Source organism: Dendropsophus ebraccatus, chromosome 12, assembly GCF_027789765.1.
Source record: "Dendropsophus ebraccatus isolate aDenEbr1 chromosome 12, aDenEbr1.pat, whole genome shotgun sequence".
In the NCBI taxonomy this organism is placed as follows: domain Eukaryota; kingdom Metazoa; phylum Chordata; class Amphibia; order Anura; family Hylidae; genus Dendropsophus; species Dendropsophus ebraccatus.
In genome coordinates, this window is record NC_091465.1 from 28,910,284 (window position 1) to 28,923,955 (window position 13,672).

Sequence of the window (13,672 nt, forward strand, 5' to 3'; positions counted from 1 at the left end):
AGGGCATTTAGAATTCCCCAACAGAGTATCAGAGTATATGACGGTGGATTTTCTAAACCAGACAGCGCCTTCTAAGTCAGTGCTGAAAAATCTAATAGGCCACTTCTGTGACATATGCATTGGCTGAGTGACTACTTGTCCCCAATGCATTTACATATCTCCACAAAGATGAAACCTTCAAAAGTCAACTTTTGAAGTCTTCCAGGAGTCTAATTAATAACAGCATGCACCTTTTCTATGTCTTTTGAAATCTAAGTGTTCTTGCGATATCTTTATGGAATAGGGGAAGATCAAATAACTACAATGAGCGAGAGACATCTTTGTTTTCAAGTCAGCTCGGCTGACAATAAATGAATGTTTCCGTAAATTGAAGCCACATATACAAAGTGTTTGTTTCCAGGTGACCTGCACATTTCATCTTTCCCAAGGAAAGTGATAAAAGACTGAAGCAGTAAAGTGGTGTCGCCTTAAATACATTCAGAGTAAATCAAGTTTTCTTAAGAAAAATAGCCGCCTTTGTAGCTTGGCAAATGTTAGTTTTAGCAGATCTGCGGATAGTGCCTGTGCCGCTCTCGTTTTGGAACGCGGTAGCATTGCAAATATGAGACTATTTATCTACTGCTATAGAAGAGGATAATCTCATCTTCTGTTCTAGCTGGGAAAGTGCAATTGTTTTAAGCAACTTTTTTTTTTTTTTTTTTTTTTTTTTTTGTCGGTATTATTCACAATTTTTTTTATTACAGCCCTATCAAACATTTATGTAAAATTTACTTTAATGAGATAATAAAGTTCGGTAAGCTGGTGTATAGTTTTCATCTAGTTATTTGAAGACTGTAGTGTTTGTATGAAGATGTCACCCTTTGTCTTCTAGGTGTCAGCTTTGCAAATGCATAATTTAAAGGGAATGTGTCATCAGCACAAGCTTCTTATTCAGGATCGGAATGTTGGGGAGACGTGGGTCAAACTTCATCCGCCAAATCACCCCCATCAGCAGTCTAGGAGAACAATGGAATTAAGCCTCACGATAGCTCAGTACTCATGGCTGTCAGAGGGAATTATATGACCCCTTTAAGCTCTTGTAAATTCTTTAGAAGAGCTAGCTTTCAGCCTCTTCCGGTTGCTTGCAAGGCTGTTGCATCTCTGGAGTACACAGCTTTCTTATGCATTACAGAAAGCCCATTGAAATGGTGTAAGAGTTAGATCACACTGAGGAATTCACGTTGAGAACGTCCAGTGGAGTCCGACGCTCGTCCCCGCTCGCTGCCACACGCATCTCCACCTTTGCCATAGACTCTATTCTATGCACAGATGGATTCCGCCGTCCGACGAAAGAATTGACATGTCAATTCTGTCGGTGGACGGGAAAGTTCTCCTGACCATAGGATAGAATCTATGGGACAGGCGGAAATGCCTGTCCCAAAGCTGTCCAGGCATGATGGGAATTGTAGTTTTGCAACAGCTGGAGGGCCGAAGGTTCCACATCCCTATTGTAAATGTTGCACTTGCTATTCACAAGGCCTTAGGTAGCCATTTTTTTTCTACCCCTGGTTATATAATGTTCTCTTTAGTTGCTTCCCGTCAGCATTGCTGTGTATTACGATTTTGAATAACTAGACAGGATGCTTTTCAATGGAAACATTTCTGAAAAAATTCTTTTCCCCTTCCTCCCCTATTTAAAGTTGATTGTTGGGATGGACCAGACGGAGAGCCAATAGTTCACCATGGATACACCTTGACTTCCAAAATTTTGTTCAAGGACGTCATTGAAACGATTAACAAGTATGCCTTCATCAAGAATGAGTAAGTACTGTATGACACATCTGCACTCTCTCGAGCAGAATTACCTGATTTATAACACTTGGTTGGGGAAATATTTCCACTTTGCAGCTCAGAAGGTTTTCAGATGCTGTATGGGTTTTATGGATGGCCAATTCATCACTTGTGTGTGATTATATAAATAGCTTGTAATGGATCTGACAAGGCAGGTGGACGTTTCTTTGCGTAAGGTGTTAAATAAAAAAAAGTGCTCTTTGCCTTGGATACTATAAAATAGACACCTGCTGTTATTACATATTTCTTAGTATTTCCCTCTAGGATCAAGAAGAAACTGTCAGACAGTGTAGATGTGATCAGGATTTTTTTTTGCTGATAGTTGGATCCTGATGAGTCACAAAACAATATCTAAAAAAAAAACTATTTTTAAATAAAACAATTTTTTTTTTTTTTTCGAGGGGGGGTATTTATTTTTAATCCATATACAGTATGATGCATCTAGTAACATAACCAAAGAAGTACCTGCAAAATGCGTGTGCCACGTTTCACATTAATACATTTCTCAGATTTAATTTTTTTTTGTTACTTTAACAGTTATTTAAGCGGTGTGACCCGCCGGGCTGAGATTATATGTAAGCTCAAGATTTTGACCTTCCACGCAAGTAGCAGGAATACACATTGTAGACAGCTGCGCTGTTGGTTTGTAAACAAGTGTCTTGCATCCTGTAATTATCCATCCTGCGTGCCAAGCATTCATCAGACTGGCATTGGCGCTGGCACAATATGATGTCAAACATATGTCAGGTTCATAAATAGTTGAATCGCCAGGAGGACCTGTCAGCGGGTCTGTTCTGCGATGTTCCCCATCATAGGCTTAGAAGCCCTTCTACACAGCGCTTGACTGGGGCTTTATAAAACATCATAGATTGGGGTTAGTTCTGATATAAAAAGGTAAAAATCTATTTTGTTTAAACCCTATTAAGCTACCTTTTTAAAGTGTTACTCCAGCGTGGGGGCACTTTTTTGCTGGGACTGGGGACGAGGAGGTGGCCGAGGGAAAAGATGTATACTCACCTCCCCGGTTCCAGCGGCGAGTCCTGCATCGTGGGGCTTCGGTGCCCGGTTCCCGGCCGCTTCCGGGTGTCTGACGCGGGCCCAAGACATGACGTCTCAGGTCTGCTCAGCCAGTCAGTGAAGGAGGCGAGACCCGCCGCTGGAACCGGGGAGGTGAGTGGACGTCTTTTCCCTCGGCCACCTCGTCCCCGGTCCCAGCACAAAAGTGCCCCCACGCTGGAGTACGCTGGAATAAATTTGATGCTGCTTTGACTATCCTACTCTTCACTGGCTATGTTCATTTGTATAGCTTTATAATTTCCACTGTTTTCTGGAGTGAACTACAGGGAACCTGTCAGACTTGGGAAGCCAGGCCCTCCCACTAAACCATAAAAAAAAAAAAAAAAGTAGAGAGCACAAAGTCAAAAAGCCAAAAAACATGCATCCTTTCACAGATAAAACCTGGCATACATACAGGACACATTACTCTCCCCAGTCATCTCTTGAGTATGCTAGAGAGAGAGTAGAAAAAACAGGAGTGTTGTCAAGCCTGTGTGTGCTTACCAGGAAAACCAGAATTGGGGCCCATTTTTGTAAGGGTATATGCACACGGAGTGATTCTTGCTGAATACTCCATGCAGAATCTGCCGCTTGTCCCCGCGCACTCCCGCTGGCTTCTCAGACGACTCCATAGGCTCCATTATATGCTCGGGCAGATTCCTTTGTCCAAAAGACAATTCTTTTGGTGGACAGCGAAATCCGCAAGAGCATATAATGGAGTCTATAAAGAGAGGGCAGCGGGAGTGCGCGGGAACGAGTGGCGGATTCTGCACAGGGTATTCATCGAGAATTACTCCGTGTGGATATACCCTAATGAAGTTTATAGACGAAAGAAAAGCACTGGTATCAGCGCTGCCACAAACACTCATCTTTATTGTTTTTGTTTGATAAATAACACTCTTCATGCTCTTTCAGACTCCTCACGTTAAGATTGCATGTTTTGTATTTTTTTTTTTGTAGGGGGTTATCTCTATCAGCCATCTAATGGTTATCACTAGTCTTAGTGTAACCTTTCTTCCCCCCCCCATAGTAATCACTGGTGTTCTAGTCCCCCGTCGTGCGGCAGAAAACTGGACATTGTTCTCCTTCCGTTAGTCCATAACATAACCGTACATCAAGTTGTTAGGAATTATTGGATTGATTTTGTGCACAGTTATCTCTGTGTGAGTCTCAATTAAAGACTTCCAGAGTGGATTTTATGTCTGATTCCGTACAGCGCTACTGACCTCTCGCTCCCGGCAGCTCATTGTCTGAAGGTAGCGGGGTTCAATAACAACCTATGTCCATTACAGCGATTATCAATATAAGCGCTCAGGTTTTGTTTTTCACCTCAGCATTTTGATCAATGTGTTCCCTCTGGGGCTTTGTTTTCCCATTAGTGACATATGTATCAAGGCTTTTTGTGTTTTATCATTTTGCCTTTTATAAGATCCGAACAGGAGCTTCATATAGTTACCTTGAACCCGGCAACAGGTGTGAATGAATTGCATAGAAATCTTGAATGGTACCCTACCATTATTGTGTGTGTGGAGAGCTGCGGACGACCTTGACATGTCCTCTTCTGATAAGTTGTTGCAGACTCTGTTCGGCTCTTCCTTCACTATTCTCTATGAATCTTGAAGATAACCAATATGTACTATTACAACTTCCACATGGGTTGTCATGCCGTCAGATGGCCTATATTCCTACAATGGCTTTCTGTAGGTTCTGGTCCCAGCACAGGCAGAGGTCTACATTAAGAGCATTTCATGATGTACATCCCGATGGAAGTCCTGATGTTATAGGAATACAGTGGCACACTGATTCTAGAAAAATATACTGTATGGTATATTTTAATATACAGGTGCTTCTGTATTGAATAGCATAGTTGACTATGTATGTACTGTATGTAGAAACATGAGCAGAGCAAAACTTTGGAAAAAGGTTGACCAGACCCGTTAATTTACACAAGTATTGGTTTTTACCTAATTGCAGCGGTTGGGAAAAGTAACAGGTCAGGTTTGTTGGTTTTCATGATGCTCAAGGGGTTGTCAAGAGAACGGATATATGTAAGAGGTGGTCAGGAGAATGGATATATGTAAGGGGTGGTCAAGAGAACAGATATATGTAAGGGGTGGTCAGGAGAATGGATATATGTAAGGGGTGGTCAGGAGAATGGATATATGTAAGGGGTGGTCAGAAGAACGGATATATGTAAGGGGTGGTCAGGAGAACGGATATATGTAAGGGGTGGTCAGGAAAACGGACATATGTAAGGGGTGGTCAGGAGAACGGATATATGTAAGGGGTGGTCAGGAGAACGGATATATGTAAGGGGTTGTCAAGAGAAAGGATATATGTAAGGGGTGGTCAGGAGAACGGATATATGTAAGGGGTTGTCAAGAGAACGGATATATGTAAGGGGTGGTCAGGAGAATGGATATATGTAAGGGGTGGTCAGGAGAACAGATATATGTAAGGGGTGGTCAGGAGAATGGATATATGTAAGGGGTGGTCAGGAGAACAGATATATGTAAGGGGTGGTCAGGAGAACAGATATATGTAAGGGGTGGTCAGGAGAATGGATATATGTAAGGGGTGGTCAGGAGAAGGGATATATGTAAGGGGTGGTCAGGAGAACAGATATATGTAAGGGGTGGTCAGGAGAACAGATATATGTAAGGGGTGGTCAGGAAAACGGACATATGTAAGGGGTGGTCAGGAAAACGGATATATGTAAGGGGTGGTCAGGAAAACGGACATATGTAAGGGGTGGTCAGGAAAACGGACATATGTAAGGGGCGGTCAGGAGAAGAACTGTCTGCCAAACTTATCCATGGTGCCTGTCCACTTTAAGCCATCCTGTAGTCAAAGCTGAAAGATTTCACTTATTTTATTATAACATAATATAAAATTACTGTCTGGGGAAAAACAGATTTATTTGTATTTTGCTGACACACTCATTGTTCTTTAGTCTGAATAAAAGGATTTATTATGTGACAGCTTTTCCATTTCTTCTGCCTTCACAGCTATCCTGTCATCTTGTCCATTGAAAATCACTGTAGTGTGGTGCAGCAGAAGAAAATGGCTCAGTATTTGACTGAAATCCTCGGAGACAAGTTAGATCTTTCCGATGTGTTTAATGGGGATTCAACAAAGCTGCCTTCTCCAGAAATCCTGAAAGGGAAGATATTAGTAAAGGTAAATGCCAGCAAAGTGAATTGGATGGATGTATAAATAACTGTAGAAGGATCAGTCTGTACTATGGAAGGAATTGCGGAGTTGTCTTAGCTTCCTAGGTCTCCTATATGCCGCCTGCTTCTCTCTGATATGGGTTCCCATTGCTGAACCATGGCCTCTATATAGTCCTATTAGAGGATATATACAGTAATTGATCCTGGAAAGCATAGTGTGAACAAGGGTAGGATGAAACAAGATGTGACAGATATATTTTAATGCCTTCATTTCGCCCCATCAGTGTATGGATCAGAAATGTTAACTTCTCCTTACCCTGACAGGTGTCGTCTTCCCATCGTCACCCCCTGCTACGTTTTGCACCTTCTATGAGCTGCCAAGAGGAGCGGGGAGAGAAAATGAGACATATTGCTGGGTTATTAGTGTCTGTCACTTTTCAGGTCTTTTTGCCCATTGATCTGACAAAGTTGAATATCTTCACTACATCCCTTCTATAATACTGTACCTTAAGGACAAAAACATACGTCTCAATGAGTAAGAGTGTTTGTATCTAATTCCCATCACATTATTGGGTTTGTTCTGTACATACTGGTCTCTGGTACTGCCATTTACATTGCGCCAGAAGGGGTATTCCTATCTGGAGATGTTATGCCCTATCCACAATATCCACACAATAGGGTAGATCTCAGGGGGCCCCAGCAGTCGGACCCATGGGCCAATGGGGGCCTGATCAATAGCGTAAACGAGTGCCAAGCTGCTAGATCGACGCTCGTTTACTGGGCCTATTACACTGCTCGATAATCGTTTAGCGAGGGCTGCAGGGACATTGTTACCGATGTCCTTGCAGCCCTTGTTTAAACACCAAACATTACCTACACATGTTGCAGGTCTTGTCCTGCGCTCCTTCTTCCTCCCGATCCCGCACGCAGCAGCAGCTTCAGTGCGGCCTGTCTGAGCTGACAGACAGCTCAGCCAATCACTGGCCGCGGCAGTCCTGGCCAGTGATTGGTTAAGTGGTCTGTCAGCTAAGACAGGGCGCATTATCGATTCATGGAATAGGAACCTTACAGTATGAGCACAGCATTTTTTTTTTTTTACAAAACCAGAACAACTCTTTTCTATAGACTAATTCCAAACACATTATTGCTGGATCCTTCAACCAGTCCATGGCTACTATTATAAGTTGTGCATCCCCTATTGGAGACAGGGGCGTAACTACCACCATTGCAGCTGAATCAGGGGGCCCAGTGACCTACTCCTTCAATACATTGGGGCCCCTGAGCCATCAGCATTTGCAGCACCTAGTGTCCTTCAGGGTGCTGCATATATCCCTTTACCTGCAAGTGCTCCTGATGAGCACTTGCTGTTAAAGGGGTACTCCGGCGAAATTATTTTTCTTTCAAATAAACTGGTTTTGTAAAGTTATATAGATTTGTATTTTACTTCTATTTAAAAAATCTCAAGTCTTCCAGTACTTATGAGCTGCTGTATGTCCTAAGACGGAACGGTCAAGAACAGTAGCAAATCCCCATAGAAAATCCCTTCCACTCTGGACAATTCCTGTCTCGGACAGAGGTGGCAGCAGAGAGCACTTTCAGGCTTAAAACAAAACACCACTTCCTGCAGTGCATACAGCAGCTGATAAGTACTGGAAGACTTGAGGTTTTTAAAAAGAAGTAAATTACAAATCTGTATAACTTTCTGAAACCAGTTGATTTAAAAAAAGGAGAAGATTTTTGCCGGTTATGACTACACTTGATGGGTTTGTGGTCCATCAGGGGGAGGGGGGGGGGGAGAATCAGCAAAGGAGCGTTTGCCTGTTCATCCAACAGGACTTGGATTTTAGGAATATAACGTACATTACAGTAAATGTGGTTGTATTAGAATAGGCCTATGTTCTCGGTGTTATCTACAACAGAGTATTTGCCGTTCTGTTATCCAGTTGCCAAGTCTAACCATCGCTTGCATAGTTTGTGCTTAATATATGGTCTAACGCCATACAAAAGTGCATATAAACCCGATAAAATATGGGATCCTTCCAGTATTGTTTACACGTTTCATTACTTGGCTCCATTTATCTACATTAAATTTCCCCCAAGTGACCTACTAAATCATACAACTCATCGTGTGACATCCCGATCAATACAAACAATCAATAAAACCCTTGTACTGTCCAAGTCAAAGCTGAATGTCAACGTAATTTTTTTTAAAGCTAAACACTAATGGGGTAGTCTTGTCACATGGAGTGTCTTAATTGTGTGAGAAGTCCCAGTTTTGTCATCGACTTAATAGAGATATAACCTCCCAGATGATGCTTGGTTTTCATCACCCTATATTAACGCTGCAGTCCTGTGGTTGAGGTGCATTACTATGGGTCGTTATGTTGACAGACAAATGGGATATCAAAAATCTGGAGATTTGCTATAGATTAGATTTTGTACTTCAAGCCTTTACCAGTGGCAGATTGACTCTAGTTCACACAGATACGTTGTTGTTAGTGGTTACTGTCTGTAAGGATAATGCAGTGTCCCAGATTCACCCCTGACCAGTATAAAGAACCATTTATTTATTAGTGTCCAGCGTTCCAGAAGCAGTGAGCTGAAGGGTAGGATAAAAATATTTCATCTATTATATCTAACATTTTGTGCCCTTCTTTGTAAACATGATCAAAAACTTATCCTTAAAGGGGAACTCTGGATAAAAAGGATTTAACCCTGTGTAATCCCCACCTATAATCTAAGCTTGTTTGTAATAGTTTTTTTCCTGATTCACCCCCTGAAGCTGTTGAAAATCCCCACTTCCTGTCCACTCTGTCTCGGCTCCTCTGCTCTCTCCTTCCCTTCTAAGACAAAGGTCACATGATCTTCCTCTCATCTGTTACCAAGGAAGTTGTAACACCTCATCTGTAACCTCCAGTGTCACCCACCAGTGATATTACACAATGATCACCTGGCCATGGGTAGGTAAACAACTGTGTCTTCTGAGTAGTACAGGGGAAAGGAGACACTGTTGTTTTATCTCTATCTAATTCTCTAATCTATGTAGATAAATACTGAAATCCAAGTCACGGAACGGCACAGTGTGGCTTGAAGCTAAGGAGGGTGCGCAGCCTCGTGGTACCAGACCCAGGTGCCAACGTTGAAACACAAAATAGGAAGAAGGTGGCACTCTAATATATGTGAATAAAGTGGTTTAGTTTATTTACCCAACATATGCAACGTTTCAGTCTTCTCAATAAGATTTAGGAAAAGTTGAGAACTTGATAAAGTTGAGTGCACCTATATAGTTTTTGTGCATTTAATTTTTTGTAGGATCACTGGATTTCAGCTTGTGATTAGAGACCAAGTGTTGTGGAAGTGTTGGGGGTATTTCCCTGCACAAGGGTGATTGGCAGCATTTTTTTGCTCAAGCCTCTTTTTACAAGAAAAAAAAAAAAAAAAAAAATATATATATATATATATATATATATATATATATATATATATATATATATATATTGCACAAACCCCCCTATTAATAAAATAATGTCACTCTGCGGTGGTACAAGGAATGTTAAATTCCCCCCTAAGTCTGAACCAAGCCTTAGTGTGTTTTTCAGTTCATTAGCTATATTCGGAATGGTGTACATAGATGGTCTCCATATAGTCAGAATGCAGTGAGGAGTGCAGTGCAGAATTTCATTCCAGCATTGAGGAGGGCCCATGTAGGGCTTAATACTTACATTAGGGGTATATGATCTTGCAGAGAAATGTACCAAAAAACGACAGTAATAAATGTTATTACAGTACTGTATTTCTCAAAAAATAAGACCAGGTCTCTTGTTATTTTTTTTCCTCCGAAAAAAGGGCTAAAGTTTATTTCCTAGGTAGATCTTATTTTTATTCCATAAACACATTTATGCTTAAAGTGTAACTGTCATGTTTTTTTTTTTTATTGCAGTAATCAGTAGTATAAGCGATTTTAAGAAACTGTGTAATAGGTTTTATCAGCCAAAAAAGCCTCCTTCTGTACTCAAGAAGCAATCTCCCAGCCTCCCCCCCCCCCCTGACTTCTTATCTGTGCATTATCAGGCAAACACGTCTTCATTACAGAGAAGCCAGTGAAGACGGGCTCTGCTCTCTCCATTGTAAGCCTATGAAGGGGGGAGGGGCCGAGGGAGATGAGGGAGCAAGAAGAGGTGACATGAAGGTCAGCTGTTTCTAGACTCTCTGGGCACCTAAACCGCAGGATTCTGGGGTCAGAAAGTTCAGTGCTTATCTATGAACTTACTGAGAGAAGATTACAGGGTGCTGTGATTTGCAGAAATCCTCCATGCTCAGTCACTCCTAACAGCCCCTCCCCTCTCCATAGCCACATAATGGACACAGAAATCCTGCTTCATCTGATGTGAGGGGGAGGCTGGGAGATTGCTTTTTCACTACAGAAGGAAACTCTTTTAGTACATAAACCCTATTACAGAGTTTCTTTAAATCGCTTGAACTGTTGATATTTAGGGTGCCTTCACACCTACCGTATCGCAGTAGAAAATCCACTGCGGATCCGCAACAGATTCGCAGCGGATTTAACTAAATAAATGCGATACGGATCCGCAGCGGATTTTCTACTGCGATTTGGTAGGTGTGAAGGCACCCTTAATGTTTTCAGAAAAATGACTCTGAAATGACAGTTAGGCTTTAAAGAGAAAACCACTATTCATTCAAATGCAGAAAGCAGGGAGAGTTTTGCCCTGCAAGTCCTTCACGGTTTCTTTTTTTGTACACCACAAAGTACCTTTTTGCTTTTTGAACTCATGTTGGCTAAAGGTAAAATTGTACCATTATCTATACAGTATACCAGTTAGAGATAAGACTGCCCAAATCTGGGAATTCAAGAGGCAGACTCCGAAGCAGCGGAGAGGATTTTGCCCTGCCGTGGCGGGAGGTAGTGGTCTCCTTCTCCAAGATGGTTGAGAGCTACAGTATGCGTATTCTCCATCTCCTAGAAAAAAGAAAAGACACAGCGCAAGGCTTACGTAGTGTAACTCTGCAGGGTAGATTGACCAATATATTGGTGAATAGGTACTGCTAACCTTCGCGGGTCGTGCTTCAAGCCCGACACCGCCAGATGCTTTGATTGCCCGCTGCCCACCAGAGGATCCGACCGGGTCGGTAGGGAGAATCTGTGTACGGTATCACTTATCTAGGCAGGATGCGTGGCATACTCTGGTGTCCGGCGCTGAGTCATAGATGGGAGTTGTAGTCTTGATTGCGCCAACTACTTTATTGTATAATACAATAAAGTAGTTGAAGGAATCAAGACTACGACTCCCATCTTCATTGGGGAATTGCTGAAAGAGCCGCTCAGCGCTGGACACCAGAGTATACCAAGCATCCTGCCTGGATAAGTGATACCGTACACCTATTCTCCATCTCCGTTATGTGGCATAATCTAACAATGGAGGTACTGACTGGATCTAGAACTTATTTTTGATGTAGGTCTTATATTTCAAGCCTACTCCAAAAAGACTGCAAAATCAAGCTAGGGCTTACTGTATTTATGAGAAAACCACACCGGTGTGCTCGAACACATAGCAAAAAGTACATAGTCATAGCCTTTCATGTTCTACAATTCTTACAAGAATTATAAAAACTCCTCATCAACACCACTTGGTTGTTTCATGTGGAGTTATCTAGACGTTCCTTGTGTACCTTGTGTGTTTGTATAAACAAATTTTAGCCAGTCAAGTATAATTCCACTAAACTTCTAAACACCACAGAAATCCTCATTTTTATCTCCTGTTTGCTTGGTTAAGCAGCAGTAAACTGATGAATTTCCATTTTCGGAGAGAATTTGTTAATGTGTTTGTGACTTGGGTCGTGTTTCATGACAATGAAAGGGGATGCCTCAGGCTGCGCCGTGTACACAACCCTTCATTTAACACTTATGCTCAATTTTTGTCTCCTGCATTTTGGAATTGATATTCTAGGTCATTCGCGAGAAGGAATAGAACGACAATGTCTAATTAATGGAGCTGTCTAATCGCAGTTTCCCCCGAACAGTGAACCCAGGTCATTATCTAGTGTAGCGTTACACCTGCCAAGAACTATGTGAAAGGTCAATTACTCCCCTGACGGCAGAACCTTACATGTAGACATATTGAGGAAAACAAACTACTTACTTACTTCACCCTTGAGAGCCATTATTATTTTGTTTTAAGAATTGCTTAGAGGATATGATAGTACAGACATCTTAAGTTCTTGCCGGCTACATTTTTCTCTTCGGAACTTTTACAATAAATGTAAATAATTTTGCTAATGTAATCTGTTAAAGGGGTTATCCAGCGCTACAACAACATGGCCACTTTTGCCTCCAGTTCAGGTGTGGTTTGCAATTAAGCTCCATTTACTTCAATGGAACTGAGTTTCGAACCCCAACCAATCTAGAGACAAGAGTGGGGCAAAGGCGACTATGTTTTTGTAGCACTGGGTTAACCCCTTTAATAGCAAAGGAAGCCATTTCGTTTTGTCACCAGGTCAGGTGCACCTCAGCTTAAAGAGAACCTGTCATCACTTGCTATGTCAAGCACAAGTCATCAGGGCGGTCATGGCAGCTTCTTCCTGCCCCACCAGCCTTCCTTGACTGATAGATTTCTTTCCGTTTGGGTATAGAATCTATAAAACAAGGCTACTGGGGGGTAAGGCTACTGGGTACGACCCTGTTGACAACCCTAGGCAGCATGAAAGTGATAACCCGTTAGGGTATCTATACAATAACCTATCAAGGCTGTATTGTTTGGTTTCATTGCATCCAATAAATGATCAAACCCTTTAACCGACCACCACCTCAGCAGTCAGGGTCGCGATGGTTTCTTTTCACAGTGTTATGTATTCTAATGGTATAGTAAAATATGGTGAAGAGAAGTATAACATTAAATTATTATCTATTTTTTTATTGTTTTAGGGGAAGAAGCTCCCGGCCAGTATTAGCGATGATGCAGAAGAAGGGGAAGTCTCGGATGAAGACAGTGCCGATGAAATAGACGATGACTGCAAGCTGATTAATGGCGATGTATGTAAGATAAGATTATATAACTGTCTATGGGACGTAGGTCACAGAATACTCTAATAGTAATGTCGCACACAGGCCAAGCTGAGAAAAATTCTCATTGATCAGTACAGTGTACATTTTTAGCTGTTCCCCTTTATGAATTCTAAGGGTATGTTCACACAACTTGAATGCACACTTATTTGGATGTAGATTTCACGCTTATTTCCACATCCAAATGTGGTTTAGCATTAAAAAAAAACAATTTCAAAAGGAATTTTAGGCCTTTCTGAAATATCCGCACAATTTTGAACATCCACAGATTATTCAGTGTGGAGAAATGTGACCTGTCACTTTCCTGTATATTTCTGCATGGATTCTCCTATTGAAATTGTTAAAATCTGTATCTAAATCCTCATGTAAATCAAAGTCAGATTTTGAAGATAAATTATGCGACTCTTCAATGAACAAGCCCTAACAGCCCCGTATGGTCTGGGACTCACCTTGGGTCATGATTTTTGTCACATACTTGTGCTGTTATACAGGTGTCACTTCTGGCCTGTAGTGACTAAAGGCTTATTTAGACGCG

The 13,672-nt window shown here is 41.7% G+C and overlaps 1 protein-coding gene across 5 annotated transcripts in view; it reads left to right on the forward strand.

Annotated features, from left to right (window-relative positions):
* The window catches only part of PLCH2 (phospholipase C eta 2), a 518,781-nt gene that overhangs the window by 421,684 nt on the left and 83,425 nt on the right, over nucleotides 1–13,672 (forward strand). For all 5 annotated transcript variants that reach the window (XM_069948824.1, XM_069948825.1, XM_069948829.1 and 2 more), the window contains 3 exons: nucleotides 1,680–1,800; nucleotides 5,895–6,066; nucleotides 13,000–13,107. In XM_069948824.1, the coding sequence (XP_069804925.1) occupies nucleotides 1,680–1,800; nucleotides 5,895–6,066; nucleotides 13,000–13,107 (401 nt within the window). The remainder of the gene's footprint in view (nucleotides 1–1,679; nucleotides 1,801–5,894; nucleotides 6,067–12,999; nucleotides 13,108–13,672) is intronic.